Source organism: Diachasmimorpha longicaudata, chromosome 10, assembly GCF_034640455.1.
Source record: "Diachasmimorpha longicaudata isolate KC_UGA_2023 chromosome 10, iyDiaLong2, whole genome shotgun sequence".
In the NCBI taxonomy this organism is placed as follows: domain Eukaryota; kingdom Metazoa; phylum Arthropoda; class Insecta; order Hymenoptera; family Braconidae; genus Diachasmimorpha; species Diachasmimorpha longicaudata.
Window position 1 is genome coordinate 4,360,517 of NC_087234.1, and position 20,490 is coordinate 4,381,006.

The 20,490-nt window shown below is 43.4% G+C and overlaps 1 protein-coding gene across 3 annotated transcripts; it reads left to right on the plus strand.

The window, feature by feature from the left end:
• The first annotated feature begins 171 nt into the window (after nucleotides 1-171).
• Bruce (BIR repeat containing ubiquitin-conjugating enzyme) lies at nucleotides 172-19,281 on the plus strand. 3 transcript variants are annotated; one of them, XM_064128633.1, is made up of 11 exons: nucleotides 172-505; nucleotides 1,737-2,056; nucleotides 2,940-3,184; nucleotides 3,259-3,628; nucleotides 3,814-4,393; nucleotides 4,677-13,590; nucleotides 14,006-14,142; nucleotides 14,273-16,737; nucleotides 16,982-17,170; nucleotides 17,267-17,401; nucleotides 17,475-19,281. In XM_064128633.1, exons 1-11 carry the CDS (start codon nucleotides 328-330, stop codon nucleotides 17,766-17,768), a joined length of 13,827 nt encoding a protein of 4,608 aa, XP_063984703.1. In that variant the 5' UTR covers nucleotides 172-327; the 3' UTR covers nucleotides 17,769-19,281. The 3 variants fall into 3 exon arrangements, with proteins under 3 accessions (XP_063984703.1, XP_063984704.1, XP_063984705.1); XM_064128634.1 differs by having other exon boundaries at nucleotides 3,274-3,628; XM_064128635.1 differs by having other exon boundaries at nucleotides 3,289-3,628.
• The last annotated feature ends 1,209 nt before the right edge of the window (nucleotides 19,282-20,490 follow it).

Consider the following 20,490-nt stretch of genomic DNA (forward strand, 5'->3'; position numbering starts at 1 on the left):
TCTGCATTTGTTTTTTGTGTCATTAAGACACAATTCCAAGATGATTTTGTCCTCGTCATAACATTGTCGTCTAAAAATTACGGGCCGTAAATTTTTTGAAAATTTCCGCCTCCCGTAAATCAGCTAAGTTCATGTCTACATAACCACTGACGTTCTCCCTCAAATATGGCGTATCCGAGAACGCCATGTTTCTCGTGATGTTGGTGGAATTAGTGAAATAAAGACGTTATAAAATACTAAAATAACCCATAAAAACAATTAACACATTTAGAATACGTCATTTTATAAAATTTCGAGTAATAATTTATTCGTATCGAGTAAACAAAAATGGCTGATGATGATCCGTGGTTATTAAAAGAAGACGGTTATTTAAACGTTGATACAGAGTGTAAAAGCATTGTGTATCATCCAAATTTAAACGTATTGCTTATCACAACTGTCGATGCCCAAGTTTACGTATTTGATGTCAACTATGGAGGTATACTTCAACGGAGTTGCCTGTCGGGTGAGATACATTATTCATTGAAATTAACCTCACACTATTCATCGTTATGGTCATTAATTTGCCAGTAAATCATCGTCATTTCATTATGATCCTGCCACTGCCAAGGTCGTTGTCTTCGTTGTGGCAGCAACAATCAAACATACTTGACAAATTATTAGTCAATTCGCATTGATCCTGTAAATTAATGAATTATGTTGGGGGATAAACAGTACTTCACGTTTGTTCAACAATTATTCGTCAGTGGGGAAATATCATCTTTTGTCGTCCTCCATGTGGTGGCTCTTTTGGTCACTAATTACAATCCTCTTCTGTTTCGGTTTATTTACGTCGACTCATTTGTTTTTCGGAAAAATGGCGAGACATTTCAGGATTTTTCGTCAGAAGTTTAATGGAACCGTATGGGACCGCATGACACAGTTATTCATTTCTTCTTTATTTTTAATGTATTCTCTACGTTCAGTAAATTTCATGGTTATTTGTCGATTTCGTCGTTTTTACGCTGCAACTCTGTGAATTAATTATCTTAGACATTATTTCACGATTGTTCGTGAATTATTTATCGGTGGGAAAATATTATTATTGTCCCTGTTTCTGCTAGGGTGATTCTGCTGATCGCTTGTTACGATCCTCTTCTGTCTCTAGTTATGTAGGGCGGGATTCATTTATTTCCTTGAAAAATGGCGAAACGTTCTTGAATTTTCCCTTAAAGTTCCGTAAGACTTTCCAATGTGGAATGGGTATTTTTTCCCTTATTTTTGCAAGTTTTATGATGAAACCACAGAACCACAGAGTTCCATTACTGTGAACATTCTTTTAATGCGAAAACCTCTCATGATTTACAACCTTGTCATTTGTCATCCGAATCATAGCCATATCATTTTTGAAAATTGGAAATTTTGGTTTTGGTAACCATTTTGTAAATTTAGCATAATTTGGAGTTCAATGTTCGTTCCAATTAGTCTTAAGGTTTTACTTCCGCTATGGAATAGTCTGATCTTTGTATTTATTTCTCAAAAACCCTATCACTCGTAATTACGCCTTTCAATCGAAGATAAGTTTTCCATTGTTCCCCGAATTTCCCCGGTTGAGATTCCTGGGACGACTGGAGTAATCATTTGTCTCGTTTCAAGTTTATCTTGCAGTTCATAACGGAGGGCAATAAAAAATAATCTAACAGATAAACCATAAAAGCCGTCACGATGAAAATAAACGATTATTGATGAATCAACAGGCAAACCAGACGGAAAACTCCAGGGTGTGTACCTCGCTGAGGGCGTAGACAAAGTACTGTACACAGATGGACGCGGAATTGGTGTACGCAGTGACTACAATGGTGTCCTTCTACTAGATACGATACTACAGACTCCAGTGGTGAAGAGCGAGGATGTGATAAAACTCGAGCTATTGCTGTCAGAGGCTATACTGCTGCATCAGTGCCTGAGGTGCGTGGATCTACCTGGTGTCGATCACGTCCAGGACGTACTCCATGAACTGTGGAATAAAATCATCGCCGCGCAGGCAACACAGAAGAAAGGGATAAAAGCACAAAAAGTAAAAAGAATTTTTATTTATTGACTTACACTGATTTTTTCTATAATCCTTTGGAAGCGCTGGGTAGTTAGTTTTTTTTTATGAAGTGGGTTGATAAGATTCAACAGATATCTTGGATATTATTTGGCATGATTGACATGGATTTTATATTTTATTTTATAGTTTCTTGATTACACTTTTTTTACTTCTCCTTTAACGCAATAGTGTCAAAATCCAACTCATTGTTCCTGTTTTTTGCCATTTTCTAAGAAACAGTTCATAAAATTGATACAAAAAAAGATATCACTTTCGAGTTGTATTATTATTAAATAGATTTACCATATTGAAACTTCAGAAATCAGCTAATGACGATGAAACCTAAAGATGGTAGGTTTTTTTTGCGTCAGTTTGATCACCCGTTTCCCAGACAATCGAAAAAAATATGAAATGTTGGGAGATATCGACAACAACACCTGAATCTTATCTGCAGTGAATTCATAGAAGCAAAAATAAAGTGTCGTTGGAAGCGCTCAGTAAATAAAGATCATATTCTATATTAATCATAAAATCATAAAATAAATATTGAAGGCACTAAATTTCTTGCGAATTTTCTTTCTTCACTCGCAATGACCAAAGGAAACTTTGCCACGTGACAAAAAGGTTCTCTGTTCTGTCGCTCTAAAAACATTGTTTATATTTATGTAAATTCATCGTATAAAACCATCATTTATTATGATAAGTGATCCAGAAGGTGAGGTCTTTTTTGTTCTTTGGCTAGGCGACTGAATAGAAAATGAAAAAAAATATTTCTCGTTCAAATGTTATCGTAATTTTCTTTTCATTTTAATCATGAAATATTTATTTCCTCACAACTGCCCCTAATTTCTTCCCCTTTAATTTCCAGTGGAATACGATATGTTTGGAATTGCCACACGGTATATTGAAGCTAGTATGCTCAGGGCTTGTGATGGAATTGAAGAGACAAAATAAACACATACCAGCATTACCAATAGCCTCTGCCATAAATGAACGCCTGAACGGTCTACTTCCTGGCCTCATATTGGAGGGTGGACCAGCAGACAAGGCCCTCATGTTCAGTGAAGCAGCGAGACGCGAGACATTTTCAAAATGGCCCCATATGAATTATAAGTAAGTTAAATTAAATCCAACAAATTACATTCCCTGTCACACAAAATATTAATTAAATGATGAAAATTGTTTAGTGAATCTAAATCGAGAAATAATGTTCTCAGATGGGCATTACCAGGACACATGGCACAGGCTGGTTTTTATCATGAGCCCAACACAACAGCTGAAGATAGAGCAATGTGTTTTACCTGTAATGTGTGCCTCGTGTGCTGGGAGCCAACTGACGAACCTTGGTCTGAACACGAAAGACATTCACCAGCTTGTCCATTTGTCAAGGGTGAATATACTCAGAATGTTCCACTCTCAGTGACACTAGCAACTGCCCCGGCACGAGAATCTAGTGATAATGTTGAAGTTATTAGTACGACTAATGTTGCTGGCTTAGCTGCCACTGCATCGCACAATGGTCTTGTCAATGTTTGGAATATTACGAGCCAATTGAAGGTGAGTTCATCACAAAATTACTTTTAATTTTATGAAATATTGGAAAACAATTAGGGAATATGGACATGGATATGGGATTTTGCCTAGAATTTTTTATGGATACCCAGAATGACGCAACTGTTTTGGACAATTTGCGGATTTTATCATAATCGTCATAAATGAAATGCCCCCATTTAATATTTCAGGACGAAGTAACGTTTTACGTGTCAGTCTGCCATCAAGAGCCCAACAACAAATCCACGATTCAATTTTACGGAGCAAGAGAGTTATCTCCCTATCTGTCAGCTCTGGCCACAGAGTCAGATCCCCTGAGTGATTACAAGCCCCCTTCGAATCCTCATAAGCTCAGTTTGACCTCTCTGGCCCTCTTGGGCGGTCCCAAATCCTCACTCGACGAGACGAAATCAAGCACAAGTGCCAGCAGTACCACTTCCAATCCAATTCTACAAACGTTGGACTCAAGCATAAGGCCTTGTCTCGTGAGTGGTGTTACAGTGAACTCAGTTAGCAGTTGTAGCCAGCTGAGAACACTGGAGAACGTGTGGGCATCCACTGATCTTGCCCCCTCGGCCTCCCTCGTTCGAGCAATGAACAGTGTTAATAGTGCTGCCAGTGATAGTTTAGACATAATGAAAGTTGCTGGTGACAAATACACGCACATGAAGCATCATTATCTTGTGATTTATGATATTCATCATAAGGCAACACCACAGAGCAGTAAAAATGATCCACCAAAGCCAGGGAAAACTAAGAAGACCCTTTCAGGTATGAGAATTTTTCCAGCATTTGGGTACTTGCCTCATAGGTTGTTTTATATTTCTGGAACCTTTCGCGAAATAATTTTTTTTCTGGGCTGTGTTTATGTAGAGAAAAAATGTGGGGAAATTTCGGAGAGCATTCACTGGGTACCAAATGTTTTAGCACCTGAATATTATTGAATTATTCATCAATTGATAAAAAAATAATTTGTTCAGATACATAACTGCCATGAAGATAATAGATTTCATTGATTTCTTCAACGAAAATTTGTAAATTATAATTTATCTAGGTACAGGTACGAGTGCAAGCTCAGCGAGTGGTCGTCAGGAGCACTTTTACCAGGAGATCTACATGTCGAAGCTGTTGTACGAAGCGCCAGTGATCGAGGACGTGGACTCAGAAATGGTAGTGGGTAGCCATTTCGACGGAATGTTCCCAGCATCTGGTCTGAGTGCCTCCTCCTCGAACACCCTCTATGCTCCGCCATTCGGTTACAGCGTGGCCCCATCCTCTGCGAGCCCTTACGACGCCAACTTCAACCCCATGAACGGTACAGAGCAGTTCGCATCGACCTCGGAACTGACCTCAATAACAAAAGAACCAGAGACAATAAAAACGATAAAAGAAAATCCAGTTGTCCTCCAGACAGTCTCCATTGAAGCTGCCCCGAGTCTTCGAATAACATACACTGGTCCTACGAAGGATGGACGGCACCTGTTGGTGACCTTGTCCTCTCCATCGAGCCCTCATTCAGACAATCTTCAGTGTCCCTCCAACACAAATCAAATGGACGTCGATGAAGAGAGTGAGTTCTTCTCTCCAAAGAGCTACATGTACTGGGACCAAAACGACGAATCCTCGAAGCTGATAAATGGTGAGAACCATAACGATGCATCACTCTCAGAGTGTTCTCTCCTACTGATTTACGCCTTGGACTTCACCGAGAAGGTGCCGAAAATTGTACCAGAGCCGTTGATAAAGCGAGAACTGCCGCCTGATCAGACCCCAGTGGAGTGGGTGTTTCTTCCACTGCAAGAAAAACATCGTCTTACGAATTTGTCAAATGAGCCCAGGGGCCAGGTAGCTCTTGTCTGCAAAGACGGTGTGGTTCGTCTTCTGGATCTCAACACCCTGAAGACCGTGACAGAGGCGAGATCAGAGACTGAAAAATTCATCTCAGCAGCTTACTGCAACAGGCTGGAGAGACTGTGTGCCTGCAGCAGTACAGGCTCCCTGAGATTCTTCGCAACAACTGAGGAAGATGACTCTGGCGAGGAGAAGGAGGAGGTAGAGGACATCAACATGATGGTGACAGAGACAGGAGCTGTGCCCAACGATCAGATAACTCCCAGTACATCGACGTCATCGTCAGCTTATCAAGAACCCATAATTGCTCACAGATCGAACCTGACCTATCCTGATTTGAAGGCTCTCTACGATCTAACGAAATTTGATAAATATTCGCCACCATATGGGGCCACTGTTCCTTCCTGCTGGAGTGAGATGATGCAGGCTCAACGACAACGTCGTTATCCTCAACACCTTCATCAATCGGAGGATCAGCATCACACGAGAACTTGGAGGCTTCAGAACGACGCAACAACATGGGATGAACACGTATTTGAATTAACATTACCAAGAAATATTGCTGGTGGTATTGGACAGGTTGATGTGAGATTCTCCCTCCATTCCTCCTGCCTGGAGCCACCAACGATTCAAGTCACTTTGCTGAAGCAAAATATGACTGGTCTGGGACATCACAAATCCCCTTTAACACCAGTGGATGAACGAATTCACTTCAACATTAGTAATGAACAGAAGGGGGAGAACCCAATTGTCAGCGAGGAATATCAGCGCCAGCACAATACCGAAATACTCTGTGGTCCGATCAATCTGAAACGATGTATGGATCTGTCTGATCACTCCGGCTGCGTTACCCTGACGAGCCCCAAGTTATTCAGAGCAAAAGCGAGAACTTTATTGGTTCACATAAAAGCACTCATTGATCCTGCCAAGGATCAGAGTAGTGGTGCTAGCGGATCGAAGAGCAGGGTAAATTTGCTGGAGACGAAACCACCAACGTCGAAGAAACTTAGGATTGACGACGCTGGACCCTTCCTTCCTGGCGCCGCTGTCGAGAGGATAGCAGCCAGTGCCAGTAAAAAGATTGAATATTACATGGGCTGTGACTGGATCCACGAGATCTCCATTACCGTTAGATCAGTTCAGTCGACGACTGTTCCTTTGGAGAGAATGCAGCGTTGGGTTATGTTGGAATCAACTCTTTTCACTGAGAATCTTCTAAATGTTGCTTGCCTCCAGGGAAGTGATACGTCACTTGTATGTCAGTCACTGGCGCTTGATATTCTTGTTTGGGTCACTGCTATCAGGCTTGCTAGGCTAAGGGTGGGTCAGAATGCTGCTGAGGCTAAGGCAATGCAGTTGGACACGATCAGGTGCATACAGGGTAGACTGCCAAATCTTCTGCGTACCTGTATTCTCAATGCTGGCAGAAGTATTGCTCATAAGTGCGTCAAACTGATTGTCATCTGCAGTGAGGGACTAAGGAATCTTGAAGACGTCACTGTTCACTCTTTTGATGAGGCCGTTCTTACGGTAATTGTGTCGTTATTGCCATCAATCGTTGGAATCCAATGGGCTGGATCTCTCAGGTGGCTGAGCATTCTCATTACACGACTATTGCCGCTGGATAAAAGCCACAGTGTTGCTCAACAATGCGTCAGTATTCTTCAGCAAATTTCAGGGGAAATGTCTAATCGAGTTAATCCTTATCATCTCCTCTTGGCAACGAGATTTGGACTTTATAATAATCCTTTTGAGACTGAATTATTCGACATGGAGCCACCGATGCCACCGAAATTTAACTCGTTACCGCTGACTTATGCCTCCCTTGTTAGTGGTGAACAGACAACTTCGTCGATTACAACTGCCACGACTCATTACACGCAGGATCACATCGATTTGAGGGATTTACTTACACTCCCGACGAATCCCAATAGTGAACTGGTCGTTCCCAGTAAATTGAAGGCACTGTGCAGTAATCACAGTATGAAGGGATTACTGGAGGTGGAACCACTTCATTTTATTTGCCATGGGGCCTCTGATGGTACCAAAATGGAGAAAATTGATCCTGGAGTGAGTGCCATCAACCTGGGAAGCTTGTTCGAGAATTCAACTGGAAATGGGACAAGCAGTGACCTCAAGAATGTACAGCCTAATTTTGGCGAGGAGATAAACTTTCCCTGGGGAAGACTTCTGTGCTGGCCTTCACAGCAAGTCTTAGTCGTAGAGAGAATGCACTCCGGAGCGAGAAGATTTGTAACACTGGATTTTGGGGCACCTGTTCTACTCACAGACTTGATGATTCCCTCCTGTAGTGATCTCGTTTCTTTGTCCATTGACATCTGGTCCAAGAGCGAAGAGGGAGATGGTACCAGGCTAGTTGTCGCTGGTGACATTGGAACAAAACCCCTCGTTGTCAACGATCTTCAACCCCCACCTGTGTGCAGATACTTGAAGATAACGACTATAGGACGTTATGGCATGACAACAACAAAGTGTAAAATTCCTCTGGGTAGGTTTTATGGTCACATGGTGGTACTCCCTGGTGAGGACTATTCAGAATCCTCGGATTGTCATTCAGATATCAGCGAACACGATGTCAGTCTCCTCTCAACGATTGACTCGCAGTGCAGTATATTATCCGCTCTTGCTGAGGACGTTCAGTGTCGATTCAGTCTCGCTACGGAGAGGCTGAAGGCCCTGCTAGATCCTCTGTTGTGTACTGAGACACCCAACGTCATGCATATGCAGCATTATTTATGCAAAGGAAAAAATCCTGAGAGCAAAGAGCAGCTCTCCTCCAAGATCTTGGTTACTTATCAGGAATGCATAATGTTCCAGCATCAACTGAATGTCGTCAGAGGGGTTTGGAGGAGACTCGAGGCTTGGAAGGGGCCCTGTCCCCCACCCAACGTACAACTGGTCAATGTCCCCAGTGATAAATTGAGGATACTAGGGGAGACATTGTCTGATATTCTCCTATACACGATGTATGAGATTGGACCAGTGCCGCCTGTACCATCGTCACTCTGTGAAATATTCACTCCCACAATTTGTGAGAGATTTTTCCACTCGGTTTGCGTTGTAACACCAGCTCCAAGGCTTCAGTTGCACGCAGCAGCTCTTTTAGCTAGAGTCGCTGGACATCAGCCTTGGTGGGGTAATTTTCTGGCTAATACTCTGGTGAATCTCTACTCGACATCTTCTACACACATATTCCCGCAGGACCGGGTATTCATACTACTGACATTCCTTGGACGCAAGTCACTGATGGCTGGAGCCAATAAATCTTCTGTCGTTGATGCAATGGTGAGAACATTGGGACGACTTTTACTGCCCCTGTCTAATGGCCAATCAACAGCATCTAGATTAGATACAACTCTGATAGGCTGGGTTTTATTATTCCTGTCAGTTTGTTTGGATACAACAGCCACACACTCCTCATGCTCTGATGACAACAACGACAAAAGCAAGGAGCAGGGGGTTTCCTCTCGCTGGGAGTTCCTCCAGGGTGAATCAGCAATGCAACGAAAATATGTATCAGCGAATAGATCATCAGCGTCTAGAAATTACCGTAAAAAGATTCAAAAACGTCTGATGCACCACAAGCAACAACTGCAGGACATCGAGCAGGCAAAAAAAGGTACTCAGTCACCATCGATTCAGAATTACGCATGGAAGACAATCAGTCCACTGCCGACAATTCTGTCCAATAAACTAGAGGTTCTTAAGACACAAGAGAGACACCTCAAGAAAACGTTGAAGCAGCACTCGGCTTTTAAGCACTTCAAAGACATTATGAGACGTAATGAGCCTTCGCACATGCCACGAGGCTCAAGGAGCCAATCTTCATCGAGTTCCAGGTCAGAACCACCGGAGATCGATCTGGATTGTCTAGCAAATCTCACTCACCAGCACGTGCTTCCAGTGGCCAGAGGTCTGATTTCCCTAATTCTCAGTAACTCTTCAAACGTCGACATGTTCCTCCTTGCGTGTAAAGTTGTGGCTCGTCTGGTCGTCTCCACACGTCCAGTGATAAGTCTGGGTGAATTGATGAACGAGGACCAGCTCCTGAAGTTAATTAAACTTGCAACAGGCACTTCGGACACAGCCTGGTCTTCCCACGCTATCTCATGTCTCCTTCAGGACCTCCTAGAAGGTGGCAGGCTATTTCCAAAGCCTTCACCCATTGCAGACGCTCCATCAGATGAGAATTTCGAGGTTTTAGGAGCTGAGGATGCTCAAACGCTTGAGGACGACTTGGCTGGTATTGCTGGGACCAGTGGATCCACGACAACTGTCAATGACGAGGGATTTGCCGATGGTGATGGTGATGAAGACGTGCCCGACAGCATAACACCAGCTGCTACAGCATCAACGTCAAAATCCAATGGCTTCGAGTTGTCCTCTTTTCTAGAATCTGACGACAGTGAACTGGAGGAGTTCCTTGATGACATTCTCGAGCGAGGAAAGATCTTGCTGAAGAAGGGAAATGCAATAACCAAATTACCACCATCAGCTAGCTCTGGAATTTCCCTGGCTCTTGATGCCAGACTTGAATATGGAGTCGAGATGGGAGTGGAAATTGCACTGAGGAGATACTCCACCCTGGGGGCTTATAACCTTCCCCTCAGTATAAATGCGACCATTCAGACCCCTGTGGAAGTCAACCGTTCTCAAGCATCGACATCGAGGTCATCTGGATGGACAGACAGAAGTCAGGACATCAGAATGCCAGCAGAGCCGTCACCCTCGAGTCTGTCAATGCTCACACGTTGCTTCGACAGAATATTCACTGACCTCTCCCTTCAGGATTCGAACACAAGCCTCGAACTGATCCTCCAATTGTGGTTGACATTGAACCTCGATGCGTCAGGGGAATCATCAAGCACAACAACTCAATTCGACTCTTCAGTGGCACCAGTGATTCCTTTGAGCTCAACCGCAATATCAGGACTGATAGCTGCACTTCTGTGGAATCCAGTATCGTTGAGGGCCTGGTGTCTGGCGTTACAAACTCTGACCCTCACCAGCAATGAGCCAAGGCCATCAGACCATGTGGATCCTAGCATTAGTACTCCATTAGATGGTCTCTTGGGAGGAATGGCAAGCTACATCGTCAAGGATAGAAATATGGGGGCAATGCTGCTGAGACTTCTCTCAGGTAATGGGTTGAACGTCGAGCCCAGAGACAAACAGCACCTGATGGCGGGCCCCAGAGTATGTCTCGCCCTCCAGGACTTCCTAGTCAGACTGGAAATGAGATGTGATGTAATCACGCCTGGTAGTTCTCTTGGAAATTCCTTGAAGGAGCTGCTCCTGTGGGTGGTTTATCAGTTGGTCCAGCCTGGAGGTGCTCTCGTAGCTCGCAGAGGTCCCCTGGATGCCCAGTGCATCCTCATAACATCATTAATCAATCTCAACTTTATTAATACCGACCTGGGAACTGCCATGAGCATAACCGAATGCGTGGGAGTTCTGGTCTCGAGCTACGTGAGAGGCGCTAGGATTGGGGTGCAATGCAGTGGAGCAGTAGACTCTCCAAACCAGGCTACTGGTTTTGGTGGTCTATTTGCCTGTGTTCTAGGTGGTGGAACACGCCAGGGAAGGCCCACCAACTGGGACACCCTTGTTGTAGCTCTGATAAAGCTCGTTTGCAGACTCGTTCAGACCCCCCTGCCCTCTAGACTTACCAGGACGGACAGCACTGCTGATATGGAGGTGGGAGAATCGTCGAGGTCGTCAGATATAATCAATCAGATTGGATCGCAGACAGACGAGAGTAAAGTCGCTGAACAAACCTCTATGAGAATGAACCAAGGTGCCATACCCAAGCCTAAATATCCTTGCGTGGCTGATACTGTTCTTCAACACGAACCAACCATGATGAGACTGCTGGGAGCACTGGGCTCTAGCACTGGTTCCTCTCTGGCCATGCTATTCGGCGAGGAAGCAGCCACTGGTGTTTCTGAGCTGGGTGATCCTGCCTCCATTCCCGATGCTACTTTCCAACTTTTGACGACACTCATGAGGAAATCTACTAGTCCCAATCTAGTTCTCAATCCCCTCTATCGATATCTATCCTCCACTCACGAGCAAATTGGTAATGACAGACGTGTCGGTGTCCTTCAACTATCAGAGCCCCTTCTCTGGTACATCCTCAAAGTCCTGGACACGGAGGCATCACTCTCGGTCTTCACATCCATGGGAGGTGTCAAGGTCCTCTGTGAGAACATGGTTAAGTCCTCCAATGTGAGCCAGACTAACACTGGCGCATCAACACCAGGTGTTATTGCTCTCGTCATGCAGCATCTCTCTAATGCTCCCAGTTTGGCAGCTGCCACAGCAACAACCAGCAAGAAGTCATCAGGAAATCTGGAGACTTATGAGGATGGAGTCCTGAATTTTGCTCCTCTCGGAACAATCACCTGGGTGAAGCCCATGGTGGAGCCTGCTGATGTTCTCATACAGAGTGTAGCTCCCCACAGAAGAGCAAGAACAGCAGCTTGGAGTTATCACTTCTTTCCGGGTGAAGCCTGGGTGGACCTGACGATCACCCTTCCATGCGCTATATTACTGAGAGAAGTCGAGCTCCAGCCACACTTGACATCCCTAGCCACGTGCCCCTCAGCAGTTGCTTTAGAAATCTCTCGAGAAGGGAACACTGATCTAACGCCTATTTGTCCTCCAATGCTGACTGCCGGATTGACCTTCATCAGGCTGACACTGTCCCAGCCGGAGGTCGCGACGTCAGTCCTCGTGAGACTGTACAAACCCAGGGATTCTACTAATATCAGCCTGAGTCAGATAAGAATACTGGGAACAACAGCATTCGGTGAGATAAAATCCAGGAATGAGGCAATTGATGAAGAACAGTTGACGAGGACTAGTCTAGGATGGTTGAGGCTAGTTCACCAGTGTCTCTCGGTGGGTGCATTATCTTCGAGCCTCTTCAAGGAGGTCCTGAACTCTGCTGCTGGAGTAGAGGGCCTCGTGGAGGCTTGTTGCAGTCTTCTGCTGCTTCCAGCTCCCTCATTATTCACCCCCAATCTCGAGAGAGTTCTGCTGCAGCTAGGACTCCACTCGAAGGAACTCGGACTCAGACTCATCGGTTTACTACTGAACAACAGGTGTGCTCCGCTCCAAGGTGCCTCTCAGAAGACCTCGACAGTTCAACTTGTCGTTGAATTACTTCAGCAGTTGTGCGCCGCACAGGATTCAGGTACTGAAGCCAGAATATCTGCTGTTCTCACCTGGCTGCACACATCAGCCATGAGCAACGTTGCCAGGGCACATCAGAACAATCCAAACGTCGGGAGTCCTCCAGCGATTTACGTTCACTGCATCTCCACCATCATCTGGAAGGCTCACGAGTTCAGGAATCGAATGTACAATCTTGAAGAATTATTAACTGATGATTTGTTTAACTCGCTGTATCAGTGGACACTCTCCCTAGAGAGTTGTTCAGCTCTTAAACAGGCGATTGATGCGACACTCTGTGCACTTTGCTATGTCAGACCCTCGCTGTTTCCTCTGCTGCTCCAACGAGTGAGAATTCTCGTGCCTAATCTGGCTACCGATCATTCAGCATCGATATCTGATGACAGAAAGGAAAGTGAAGGACAGACTGACGACAGGAAGAGTGAGGCTGATACTGAGGAGTGGTACTGCAGGCTTCAGTTGCCAGAGTACAAGTGCCTTCAGCTCACTGAAGGACAATTGCTAACAGTCGCTGCGGCTGCTAGATCTCCACCTGGAATTCAACAGCTCATTGACTCCGGTTTACCTGGACTTCTTGTCACCAGTATCAACGATTTTTGCAAGCACGAGAAGAGTGAAGAGGCAACCGCCGAGAATGACGAGGCTAGGGGCGGCGGGGGCGGGGATGGAGGAGGATTGACTGACAGTGATAAAGCCAGTGAGGCTTATGGGTATAATAATGTTGGCCTCAATATGACGGATCCTGACAGTGTGGCTACTGTCATCGAGTTTTTGACGCTTGTCTGCTCCGAGGGAAAGATGAGGGATTGGCTTGGAAGGGAGGGTCGAGGATTCTGGCTACCACTTGCATGGTTACTCAGTAATAGGCCTGTGGAAAATCCCTCTATCACTTTTGCCAGGTAAATGGGAAGGGTTGACAGGTTAAGCTTGAAGGAGAAAAATGTCAGATTTTTACTGGCGGAGGATTGTCTTTGGGGGATGGGGGTGCTTTGAGAATACTTTTCGTGATGAAGGGAAATCTTCCTTCAAGGTCTCAGAATGATTAAAAAAAAGAACTTTTTTGTAAATTGTTTGTTAGGCATAAAAAAGTCTCTTGATTTTTTATTCTGAAGCCATTTTTTTATTACACTTCATTTTTGTTGAGAGAAATACGAAATTTACGAATATTAAATTTGGGGATTTGGGGACTGAAGAAAAAAAGAGAACTTTTTTGTAAAAATGTTTTGAAGTATAAAAAAAGTCTCTGATTATTTTTAATGGTTTGTCCCCAACAGTTCCGTTAATTTTAAAATAATCCAATTTTTATTTTTATAGAATGAATATGTCATACACAAGATTGGAATCAGCAATGATAACATTTTTGTCTCGTTGCTGTTGGTGTCACCCCAACAATCAGAAACTCCTGTCCGAGCTCCTGAACGACGTAATTCTTACGCAGCGGGTATCGTCGAGTGAGTAGACTATCTAATCCACCCTCCAAAATTGATTCACTAATCATGGTGATGAAGGGGGTAAAATCAATTCAATCAATTCTCGTCTGTCAGCTACATGCAATAATTAACTGTTATTCAATTAATTTAGATGTACGATATCTTCATGGTATTTCGGGATTCACGAGGAGATTAATACTTCAATTGCTGCTCGAAGGGGAGAAGGTGTTAGTATCGGTGACATCCGAAACTCCGATGACAGTTTCTAGTGGGGGTAGTAATACTCTTCCCTCTATGCCACCTCATCCTGCACATCCACTGGGACATTATCACCAGTTGCTGTACATTTCAACGCAATCCACGGTTGCTGATATTTTGCAACAGGTGTCGGGTGCTTGGTTAACATTATTGTTGCCCAATACGTACAAAGAGAGTGAGACAAATAAAAATGAGAGGAATCAGGAGTGGAAGGAAGTGGGATTGGCATTTATGGTGGACACATTGAGTGTAGCTGCTGGTAATACTGCCAAAGACAAGCGTGCCAAGGAGGCGTCAAATAGATCGCAGGCTCGTGGTCCCATAATCCGAAAATCTCGCTTAGGTTCAGACGGCACATCTTCCTCAAAAGGATGTGGCTCCAGCACTCAATCATCATCAACGAGTTCGTCGAGCCAACAGTATTTGACACACTCCTCTCGGCCAAATAGTGCGCTCCTTCCTCAGCTGTGCATATCGCAGTTGTTGGCCATAGCCGAGGACAGTGGTCTCTCACTCTCTGAGCCATGCATTCACCTGGTCCTGCGCCAGCGGACGAAGGACAACAAGGAAGATCCCCCGAACATCGAGGACACAGACCTCCTGAGCTACAGAAGAATTGAGAGTGCCCTGGGTGTTTTCTCCTCATGTGGAGGTCTTGCAATTCTTGCTAAACATTTGCCCTTGGTGTACCCAGATAGTGCACGGCCCCAGAGCTTCCCCGAGAAGTCCCCCTCGCCAGAGCAGCCGGATGCAGAGTGGGTGAAGGTGGAGGCGAGTGAGGACATCTACGAGGATGTCGAAGAAGGCGGAGCCAGTAATTCGCCAAGGTCTACACCACCAGCTCCCCACGTTCCTCTGCACTCCCTCGCAGCCTTTGGTCTTTTCCTGCGTCTTCCTGGATACGCAGAGGTCCTTCTGCGAGACAGAAACCAGGCCCAGTGTCTACTGAGACTGGCTCTTGGTGTCACAGATGATGGCGAGGGAGGAGACATACTGGGATCATCTCTGGCCACTTCTCTCCCTACTTTACCTTTCCAAGTACTCAAGCAACTTCTTGAAGTTACACCCCCAACCACCGATGATGGACAACTTCTTCGAAGGACAATGGTAGAGATTGGAGCAGTTTTACTCCTGTTAAATTGCCTTGCGATTTTCACACATCAAACTGGCTACAACGAGGGCTCGGACCAACGATTGGGCCAGACTGGCGGTCGTAGTGACGACAAATCACATCTTTACTGGGCAAAAGGCACTGGTTTTGGTACAGGATCAACTCAACAGTCCTGGAACGTCGAGCAAGCCCTTCTCCGTCAACGCTCCGAGGAGGAGCACGTGACAGTTCTTCTGCGAGTTTTGGCAAGCTACATAGGTAACGGTGGTGGTCCTCAGAGGGAGCTTCCAGGTCCCTTCTCAGAGTTGATGGCAAGGTCGTGCCTGTTGCCAGCGTTATCGTCATATCTCAGAAACGACTCAGTTCTAGATATGGCGAGACATATTCCCTTGTATCGAGCTGTTCTCCAGCTGCTGAGATCGATGGCATTGGCTCCACAGCTGGCACCACTGCTACTGCCAAGGGCCAGCAGATCCAGTGATCCATCTATTGTCTCATTGTTATCGGGCATGAGAGTATGCGTTGACACGTATGTTCACAAGATTAATAGAACTAGGGGAAATAAGTCAAAGTCTGTGACGAAGTATCAGGATGATTCTGAACAGGACGAGGGTCTTGCTACACTTATTCCTGATATTCAGGAGAGTGCGACTATTGTTCAGAATGCAACGTCAAGGCTTGCTGCAAGTGGTGAGGATTTAGCTGGGCCAAGTCCAACAGCACCAGAATTATCTCTAAAATCTGTTGAGCAGAGATACCTGGAGGTGATGAAGAATCTTCAGTTCGATACGTACGAGATGATTACTGAAAATTCGGATGGTGGGGGATACAAATTTGCTGTGTCCTATCATTTCGAGTCGAATATGAGAGCTGCTGGAGACAGGAGCCATCCTGCAAGGGTCAAGAGACTTGCACAGGAGGCTGTCACACTGTCAACAGCTCTGCCATTGTCCTACAGTAGTAGTGTATTTGTCAGGTGTGATGCAGACAGGCTGGACATTATGAAGGTGTTGATTACTGGACCTGCGGAGACTCCTTACGCCAATGGATGCTTCGAATTTGATGTCTATTTTCCACCTGATTATCCTAATAATCCTATGTTGATTAACTTGGAGACCACTGGGAGGCACAGCGTCAGGTTTAATCCTAATTTGTATAATGATGGCAAAGTATGCCTCAGTGTGCTCAATACCTGGCAAGGGAGACCTGAGGAGAAGTGGAACGCGCATACGAGCAGTTTTCTTCAGGTATGAGGGGATTTTAAGTTTTTAAAACTGATTTATCACGCCTAATTATTTTCAGTGCATAGGTGGTGCTAAAAAACAGTTGGGGGTTTAATTTTATTGGGAATTCTCTGGGGCAATAAAAATAGTCTTCCGACATTTTTAACTGTAGTTACGATTTACGAAGAATGCGTGATACTATAGGGAGTGTATGGTTTGGTGCAATTTCTCTAATGATGGGGAAATGGTTTTGTTTGATTATGTTCAGGTTTTGGTGTCGATTCAGTCGCTGATTCTTGTACCGGAGCCCTATTTCAATGAGCCTGGGTATGAGAGATCCAGAGGAACTTCCAGTGGTGCACAATCTAGTCAAGAATACAATGCCAATGTTTGTTTGGCTACTGTCAAGTGGGCCATGCTGGATCAAATCGTCAATCCATGTCCATGTTTCAAGGAGGTGAGAATTAAATTGACATAAGTTTATATCGATAATTTATGACAAACAATTGTAACTAACAGGATAATTAATCACTAATTCATCGTTTGATTGCAGGTGATTCACACACATTTTTGGATCAAAAGACATGAAATAGTAGCACAATTGGAGAGCTGGATAATGGACATGGAGATTCATGGGACAGACAGGAGATTAGCTCGTACGATATCACTAAATGCATTAGCTCTAAGGGTAAGTTGCTTTTCTCTATCGTTTATCGTTTAATCAATATTGTGAGTTTAAAAAAAATGTCTGAATTTTACAGAGACACTACAGACTGTTAAGGGACGCCCTGAATAAGCTGCCAACCCCAGAGGGCCTTGAGGACCTCGCCGAGCCCCTACAGTCTCCGGCAACCTCCCTGGAGTTAGCAGGGACCCCAAGCACTCCCAGCACTCCACCAACAAGTTCAACAACGACAACACCACTGGCGATGGTACCACCACCCCTGACCAATTCAGTGGCACCCCTGAACAATGCCAGTGCCAGCAATCACGTGCATCACGACATTGACACCGATGTAGAGATGGAGAAAATGGTCTCGAAAGTCTGTGAATAGCTAATGGATATTGATAGAGATTGTTGGACATTTTGAAAAGTCTATTTGACAGTGTTATAAACATTCATAACTGAACTTCAATCATCACAAGAAAATCCGAAAAATCAAAAAAAAAATTATCCAAAAGGAGTGGAAGAATTCCCAAATGTTTGAAATTGAACTGAAGATTCAAATAATTCAAAGATATCTGGATGACGATCACAAGAACGCGATTTGCTATTTTTCACTGAAATCCGTTCAATTTTTTTCTCGTTCATTTATTTTTTTTTCTTTCATAATTAAAAAAAAAGGAAAACAGCACGAACTCTCTGCTCGAGTGAATGACTATTTTTTTTCACATGCCGTAGATGATTATTATGATACTTCCATTATTGGGGGGAGTACTTGAGGAGAATGGCATGGAGAGGAAGGGGTTCTGAATGTACATGAAATTAAAAAGTGAGAGGAAGTGAGGGAACGAAAACAAAAAGAAAGGGAGTTGATGTTTGTAGTCATGTACTCGGTTGCTATAAATGTACACTTGCAATTCTACTGCTGTTGTCCTCCATGCTTGGTACATGATCGATCATTTTATGCTCCTGTCATTATGTCCCCCTCATTTTATTTTATTTTCATGTAATTGTGACAGAATTTTTGAAAAAAACCCCAAAGTGTTTGATTTAGGGAAGAGAATGTATTGCATACGGATTCAATGGCCTCTTTGATGTTACTAAAGTGGAACAAATGTGTTTGTTCAATATTTATTACGAAGTGATTTCATATAGACGATTATTTGGATTATCGATTCTGGATTAGAGTTGTGACACAACATTTAAAAAAGATAATAATTACGAAATTACAGGAGTAATTGCAAAATTGAGGGAAATTATTTGAACTTTTTTAGCTGTCACTACTTTAGTGCAGAATCACTTTGTTTTTTATTCCAATTTTATTTTTCTCGTTGCATTTTTCTAACGAATTATCATTTCTTTCTGCATTTATAGACGTTATTTACGTAAATATGAAATTACATTCGTCACGATTGGTTTTTTCCACTATTTTTCATTTTTAATTGATACGTTTGATGAATTCCCTTGATGACAGCCATATACCACGCAATATTAATAAATAATCCTAGTTAAAAATAACGAAGTGAGAGGTAATTATACACTGGGTGAATCTAATGAATAAAAATGATTGTGGAGAATAAAAGTTGGAGGAATTGTGGGTTAAAAAAACGATTAAAAAATGTAAATAAAAAATTGCCAATAAGTTAAAAGTCGTATTAAACGCATACGTGTTTCTATTTTTAAGAAATGAAAAATAAATAAATGAGTGAATACAAGGAAATGATGGATAACAATTACAACTGGTGAGCAAAAACGCCATTGCCCTGAAGTGTAAATGAAGTAATCGTTAAATTTAGGTAAATCGATAAATTGAGTCGATTACACTTTCATAAAGTGGCGATGTACGAGGCTAGACAAGAAGTGTGTTGATAGTTATTTATAATAAACTAGTATTACCATTTAAATGTTTGCAATGTCTTTTTCATTTTTATTCCCGATGTTGGATTCACGGAAATTTTAAAACGTGAAATGTCTGTTTCAATTTTCACATTTTATTATCGTCACTGAAGAATTGCGGAAGAATTATTTTCTCGATTTGTTGAAATTTCAGAAGTTCTCGGTATTTTTTTACTTTATTCCGCCATGTAATTGGTGTAATGGCTTTAATTTTTTTTAACCCTGAATTAATTTCCTGAAATGGTGCGACTTTCCAAGGTCTACTTTTTTCCCATTTTTAAGTATTATTTATTAGTTTATTAGTTATTTATTAAGAGAATTATTCCTCCTGAGCCTCCAATTTTCAAAAGTTTTTGTCTTCTTAATCTCTACTGTCAGTGTCTTAATTAATGGAGTTTTATCCGGTTCATCAAAAGTTCCAGTAGAAAGGATCGAGCATTAGTCGGACGGTGCGAAGAATCTCCCAAACCTCAAGTCATCCTCAGACAGCACCTTTCCTTCGGAAAATTGTTACAAAGAAAGCAAATAATTCAAAAAATTCTTACAAAATTTAATCTCAAAATATTTTCTCTCCAGTCATTAAATTTCTTCTCTTGTCTCCGTGTATTTTTCTCCACGCTGTCACAATGAGATGCCTCCTTTACTTTCTGAAATAGAGAACAACCGGTTCGCGCATAAACGCAACCAACGGTACGAAACGAGAGACAAAAAGAGAAAGTAGAGGAGAATGCAGAGGGGAAAAAGGCTGAATGAAAAAAGAGCAAAATGGGTCGCTCCAATATACTCTCCCACCCACCCTCAGAGATTCGCATGGCAGAATTTCATAAAGTTTTCGTCTAGAAGGAGTGCGGGAGGATGTGCAAGGAGAAGAAGAAACACAGTTCGGGGTGAAACGAAACCCGGAGACTAGTCGGTCGACCAAAAATATTCGCGAGCCTCCCTTATTTCGAGTGCAACGACTGCGATGAAATACCTTTGTACTCGACACGAACCACCGAGTTTTCAAGGAGGTTGGGAGGAAGTAGCTGGAGAGAGGTAGAGGTAGGGAGGTAGGGAGGAGGCTGTATCAACAGTCGTGGAATTCTCTGCTGTGGAAAAACTTTTCTTTTGTACCTAGCTGCCTCGGGTAATTTCGTTGAAAACGCCGGAAGAAATAAAAGAACAAAAATGGGTAAACATAAAGAAAATAAGAATAAACGATTATTTGCATGCCACGG